At 55.3% G+C, this 6,351-nt stretch overlaps 1 protein-coding gene across 1 annotated transcript; it reads right to left on the reverse strand.

The window, feature by feature from the left end:
• Positions 1 to 490: 490 nt before the first annotated feature.
• Positions 491 to 4,160, reverse strand: NKX2-6 (NK2 homeobox 6). Its single transcript, XM_030879245.1, has 2 exons — positions 3,887 to 4,160; positions 491 to 1,119 (listed from the first exon to the last, which is right to left on the reverse strand). The coding sequence occupies exons 1-2, from the start codon at positions 4,158 to 4,160 to the stop codon at positions 491 to 493; spliced, it is 903 nt and encodes a 300-aa protein (XP_030735105.1).
• Positions 4,161 to 6,351: the final 2,191 nt, after the last annotated feature.

Below are 6,351 nucleotides of genomic sequence, written 5' to 3' on the forward strand. Positions count from 1 at the left end.
TTCCAGGCTCTTCATCCCCCTCCCCTGGCTCATCTCTTTTTCTCCTTCTTTCCCCACCTGTTGCCTTAAATCGGGGGATCGAGGCCCTCCAGAGCACCCCCATCACCTCCCTATTCCCTGGGGCTGCTGCACACAAATTAAGGAGCCTCTCAGCCCCTGTATTTGAGGCCTGAAAAGTCATCTGCCTCAGAACTACTACTCTGACGCTCGAAACTGCCAGCCACCCTTGGCTTTCCTCCCTCCCAGTGCTGCTTCGTGGGCGGCTGGCGGAGGCCCCGCGTTGCGTCTCTCGGGAGAAGAACGCCCCCAGGGCCTTCAGCTGGATGGCTAGTTGAAGGCAATTCCTAGTCCCAGGGATCGCTCGGGAGAGAAATGCCATCGGGTGGCCTGTATTTCCTCCACGGCGGCGCTCCCTCATCCCGGCCGCGAAAGGTTAGCGGAGAGGCGGGACCGAGCATCTGTTCAGGGTGGCGCACTGAGCCAAGACGCCTCACCAGGCCCTGACCCCCTGAAGCGCGGCGGGCAGGTGGCCCTGCGGGTTGGCGCTCGGTCCCCCCTCGCTGAAGCCAGAGCTGGCCTGGGGTACGGGGGGCGCGGGGCCCGGGGGCGCGCCGGCGTAGCCGCCGCCGTAGGGAGCGCTGTAGGCAGCGCCCGCGTAGCCGCCGAAACAGGAATAGGGCGCCGCGGCCGCGCCATAGGGGCCGGAGAAGGCGGGCGTGCGGGGGCCCAGGCAGGGCTTGCCATCCCGCACCAGCACGGGCACCGCCACCCGGCGCGGCGCTAACGGGTGGCCCGCCAGTTCCAGGGACTTGTCCTGGCGCTGTCTCTTGCACTTATAGCGCCGGTTCTGGAACCAGATCTTGACCTGCGTCGACGTGAGCTGCAAGGCGCTGGCCAGGTGCTCGCGTTCCGGCGCTGACAGGTACCGCTGCTGCTTGAAGCGCCGCTCCAGAGCCAGCACCTGCGCCTGCGAGAAGAGCACGCGCGGCTTCCGCCGGGGCCGCCCTTTGGGATGCTCCGAGCCATCCCCGCGCGCGCCGCCGCCGCCGCTGTCACCCACGTCGCGCTCCTGCACTCGGGTCCCATCGCAGGGGTGCGAGGCTGCGCTGAGGCCGGACTCTAAAAGCACAGGAAGGAACACCGTCAGCGCCAGCCTAAGGCTCACCCGAGAGATTCTTACGCTGTTTTCAAGGGACTCCCCTCCCCTCCTAGTAGCCTTCACTTCGGTTCCCCGTCTCTCCCTTCTGCTGACCCCTCACCCCGTCCCAAAGCTCGTTCCTTTCCCCCAAGCTCTGTCGCTTTTGCAGCTGCTGGAACACAATGCAAATTGTGACACTCGGTGGTACCCAGTGTACAGTCGTTTCCCCAAAGATAGACTCTTGATCCAGAGTCTAAGCTTCATTCTCTTCTTAGAATGTCTGTATCTGGGCTGTTCTCTGTGATTGCAATTCTAAAGTGTGGACGAGTTTGGAGAAACTTTTGCTGCGAGCCTATTAGATAGAGACTGACTTTAGATTGCTCTTGGTGGGGAAAGAGAGAGACAGAGGCAGAGAGAGAGAGAACCAAAACTCGGTGACATGCTTGCTCGGAGGCTCCCATCTGCCTGGCTATCTGTTGTGGCCCAGCGCGCACCGCAGGGTACTTGGTTTCTAGCCCAGGCGCCAGGGTCTCCAGTGCCTCCCACCTTCACCTCATCTTTGCTCACATCCTTGTCTCTTTGGTCATCAGATGTTCCACTGGCACCAGGAACCCTTCCCATCTTTCCTGGACGCGATGCTCTGTATCCAAATTAACAACATAAAATAAAATAAAAAATATTTTCTCGCTGCTGATTCTTGGCTCGGAAACTGAGGTTCTCTTTGCAGGATATGTAAAGTTAAGATCCACATTTGGTTTTAAAAAGCGTCCTCTTTCTCCTTTGGGGTCTCCCGGGAGAGCAGGTGGCGTTGGCTTCTCCCGGACTTCCTCTTCGGGTCGGGCAGCGCCCTCGAAGATAACCCCTGGGCGACTGTGCCCGGGGGGCCTCCAAGACGCAGACTTTCCTTCCCTTCTTCCCACATCTCCTGATTTGGTAAAGCTCTGCTTTTTAGCCAAGGGTAGGTAGGAAGGAAATGCTGAGTTTTCGTGGAAATTCACGCCAGGAGAAAACCGGGAACGTGAAAGGATGTATGCTCTTGGCGAGGCGGAGCAGGAAGCCCCTAATTAGAGCCAGTACTACTTGGAATCCGACTCCAAATCCACAACCGCGCTGGCGCAGTCTCCTGGGGCAAGGGGCTGTTTGGTATTTCAGATTGAGGAAATAAAACCTTCCTTCAGAGAAGCCTGTGCTCAGACAAACTTAGGACATCTCTCCCCGCAAAGAGGAAAGATATTGACGAGGGTGTGTTTTCTTAGCAAATCAAAAAGTAACAGCTGGCCTTCGGTGACTCTGTGGAACAAGCAGGACCCCATTTGGGAGTCGCTGACCACGCAGACCGAGGGACTGCAGGCCACTCCGTGCCTTCCCGGTCACAGTTCGGAGCCCCTCTCACCCTGCGTCCCTGCAAGCAAGTTGAGGACGGAGGAGGCGCACAGAATCCCCCAGGGAAGATCCCTTCCACGCGCGATCGGTGGCTGCCATGGCCCCTGGGCTTAGTTCCTGGAGCTGGGCGCCGGCCCCTTCTCGGCGACAACCGCAGCCGCACAACAGCGAGCCGCCCCGGGCGTGCCAGGGGAGGAGGAAAGCCCTGCGGCTGTCTTCAGCTGCCAGGTGACAGCGATGGTCAGAGGAGCGTGACCCCTTTTTCGGCAAAGCCGAAGTGAACGGCGAGCTGTCTGAGCAGCGCTGGGAGAGATTAAGGTTTAGGGTCCGCTGCAGAAAATTCACAGGTTTCTTTGGGAACACAGCAAAGTGTACTGTTCTCCAGGCTCCCGGAGCAGGTGAATAACCAGCCTGCAAGTCGACGAATAACCCTGAACCAGCATCTTAATTTTCTTCATGTGGTTAGTTTGAGGCTCGAATGGAGTGTCCGTGGCACAGCCTGGCCGAGGAGGCCTGACCTGCGAGGCGCCTCTCGGGAGCCCCCACACCAGCATGGAGGCTGCGGACCAAGACGCAGAGGTTTGGAAAGAGGAGGAGTAGCCTTTTCACACCCCAAATGTCGAGCCTCTCCCGCCAAAACTTCCCGGCTGGCAAGAGCCAGCCCAGCACGACCCCCGTCCACCTCTTCCCTTCCTGCCGCTGGTCGCAGATGCCTTGGCCTCTCCGCCAGCGCACAAGGTTGCTCCTCCGGAGACCAGGCGCTGAGACTCCGCTGGAGTCGTTCGTCTCCCAGAACAGCTAAAACGCGAGCTGCCTTTACCGTGCTCCAGGCAGAGGAACGACTGGACTGGTCAGGCCACTCGGCAAGCCCCAAGAAAAGGCTGGGCTGGGATTGACCCCAGAGCCTACGGAGTTTCCACTCCCAAAGCGCCCGGCTGCTTTGATGGTTACACTTTCGGCAGACGGTTTAAGGTACAGAGGGTGGGAGATGGCTGGCAAAGCTGGTGGTGATGGAGCACAGCTAAGATACTGTAGAGGGCTTTGCTGTAAGAAAGAGAAGCTGGAGTTTCTGAGAACTGTGGCTGTGGGTCGGGGCGGGGGGGAAGTGTCTGTGGGAATCAGAGGACTGGCTGTGGAAATAGTGAACCCCCAAAATTCAGGACCTCATTTTCGTTAGGATGTCTGGAGGAGACGTTAGAGGGGGCTGAGAGTCCTGTCTTTCGGACTGTTCATGTGAAGGAAAACGGGGCTAGCCCTCGGAGCCGGGAAGACCAGGAGATGCGTGTCCCCCCACGAGCCGATTGGTAATAATCCACCCCACCTCTTGTTCTCCCTGTAGGAGCCAAGACCCGAGGGCGTACTCACGTGGCTCGCCCACCAGTTCAGCGTCCATCTCTGTGACTGTCTCACAGGGACCTTCAGGAGGCTCCGACCCTTCCTGCCTTCTGTCGCCGTCGCCGCTACCGGTGCTGGGAACCTCCGACCCTCGCTGTTCTGGGACCGGTAGCAGGTACTGAGAGCTTTCCGGGCTCCTCCGTGCACCCCTGAGTTGCAAGGCCTCCGGGCCAATCTGCTCATGCTCCAGCCTCAGGATGTCATTGACCGAAAAGGGAGTGGAGGTGACAGGGTTCAGTAACATCCTGAAGGAGGAGGGGGCGGGGCTGGGGCGTCCCTGGTCCCCACAGAGCGCAGCGCGCTGAGCTTTCCGTTTTGCCGCTGCAGACTCCGCAGACCCAAGGTCTACGATAGACACCCAGCGTCCCGTACTGCGCCTTCCTCTGGGCCATCCCTGCCAGTCGATTGACCGGGCCGGGTGACGAAACCGCGGACCCCCATTGGTTCCCGCAGAACCCACGTGTTAACTCAGCATCTCCCCCCGCCCCAGTCCTTTCTTCTCTCGTCCTTCTAATTCCTCTCCAACCCCCAGCCACCTTCCGAAAGGTTTGGGTTCTCGAAAGCAAGGAAAACGGGAGAGAGCCTGCGCACGGCTCGTATCTCGGTGAATACAGTACAAACGGGAGCTTCCCAGGTCAACCTTGGGTCCCTCGGGACTCTCCTAGAGGGTGTGCGGGGATGGGGGTGGAACCCTTGCTCTGCAACCCTAGTTGGTCCCTCCGGCCTAGCCTTAGCTCAACTGTCCAACGCCTGGCAGAGGAAAACTCAGGTGGAGACCGCTGGGCACCCGCGGGATTGGAGCTGCACGCGTGAGTGTAAGTGCGCGCACGGCAAGGGACAGGAGGCTGAGAGCTCCTTCCAGGGAGCAAAGGCTGGACCGCAGAGGAGCGAGTCTGGACCCTCCACGGCCTAGACTGAGGTGGAAATGTCTCACTGAGAGCCGAGTCCGCATGTAGGGAGCCGAGATCCGCCACTTCCCAGGAGGGACATCTCAGACCTGGAGCGAAGAAAGGACTTGGGAGCTATACTGGGGGAGCCCCTGACCTCTTTAAAGGCTCCGTGAGTGGGTAAGGAGGAGAAAGGTAATAGTCCCCGCCGGGGTGTAGGGGCCAGACAGGTGCTCACCTTGCCCTTCACGACCCCAGGGCCCTTCTTTTCCTCCCCTTTATCCTCCCTAAAGTTGATTGTCTTGAGTGTGTGTGCATGTGTGTACGAACGCGGCGCCCCACGAAGGGGTGGGAAGTTTTGACGAGCATCAAATCTTCGGGAAAGCTCCTTGGGCACAGCCGGACCGAGTAAAGGGAGGCAGTGTGTGCAGTGGTTATGCAGGTGGAATCCACAGGTCCAGCCCTCACTCTGGAGCATATCAACTGTGGGCTTTGAGCAAAGTATTTACCCTCCCAATCTTAAGTTAAAAAAAAAAAATGGAGATAAGAATAAGCCCATCACAGGATGATTGTGAGAATTAAGAGATAACATGTATGAAAATATCAGCGATTGTTACTACTCACGCTACATGGTTCAGTCAAACATGATTCCGGGTCAGCAGTCGTAGCACAGAATCTAAGAAGTTAAAAAACTTTTTTAAAATCCAAATGAGATCTCATTAGAATTCTTTTTGGAATTTCAAATACAATGTTTCTTAAATAAACCTTCTTAGGAGAATTCAATATTATAAGAACTAACTGGGCATTATTATTTCCTGAAACCCAGATAAACTGTACACATCTCCTCAGGCTAGTGAGCGCAAAATTTCTCAGAAAAATTCATGCAAATTTTTGGCAAATTTGATGGTTCAGTCAAGAAATAATTTCTTATATATCGTATCATTTAATCTTTACATCGAAGATATACCCTGAGTGTTTCCAGCTTTCCTTTTCTTTCATTAGTGAAGAGTCGAAATCAGAGAGGTTGAGCGACTCCAGAGGTGGCCCAGCTCGTCAATGGCAAGGTGCACCAGGACCCCTGTTTTGCCAAAACAGGACTCCTCCCTCCTCCCCCCCACAAAGAGACATCTCTTTGTCCTCAGAGACATCGAAATCTTTCAATGACTCATACATTTATTTAAATTTTGTTTTTTTTTTCTGATTATAAAAGTCATGCACACTTTGGAAAAAATTAGGAAAAGTTGAAAAGAAAAACAAGATCCATCCGGAGATGATATTTTAGCTCACTTCCTTCTTTATATATTTTTGCATGTATGAGCTCATAGGGGATATGCGAGCTTGTATATTTTAAATTTACATCATGAGCATGTGTAGCTTCTCTAAAGAGTTTTTACAGATATATTTTAAAATGGTAATATGATAGTCCATGTTATGGATGAACCATAATAGACTGTTTATACTTTTACATTACAGCTTTTTTTTTTTCTGTCGCTGTGAACAAGGCTTCAGAGAACATCTTCATCCTTGTCAACATTTTGGATTATTTCC

Source organism: Globicephala melas, chromosome 6, assembly GCF_963455315.2.
Source record: "Globicephala melas chromosome 6, mGloMel1.2, whole genome shotgun sequence".
NCBI lineage: Eukaryota > Metazoa > Chordata > Mammalia > Artiodactyla > Delphinidae > Globicephala > Globicephala melas.

Bases quoted from the DNA above. Each gene is read 5' to 3' on its own strand.
- NKX2-6 (XM_030879245.1), bottom strand. From the start codon at position 4,160: ATGTTACTGAACCCTGTCACCTCCACTCCCTTTTCGGTCAATGACATC. The intron at 1,120-3,886 runs GTGAGTACGCCC...CTGTGCTTTTAG, and splicing joins TGAACTGGTGGGCGAGCCAC to AGTCCGGCCTCAGCGCAGCC.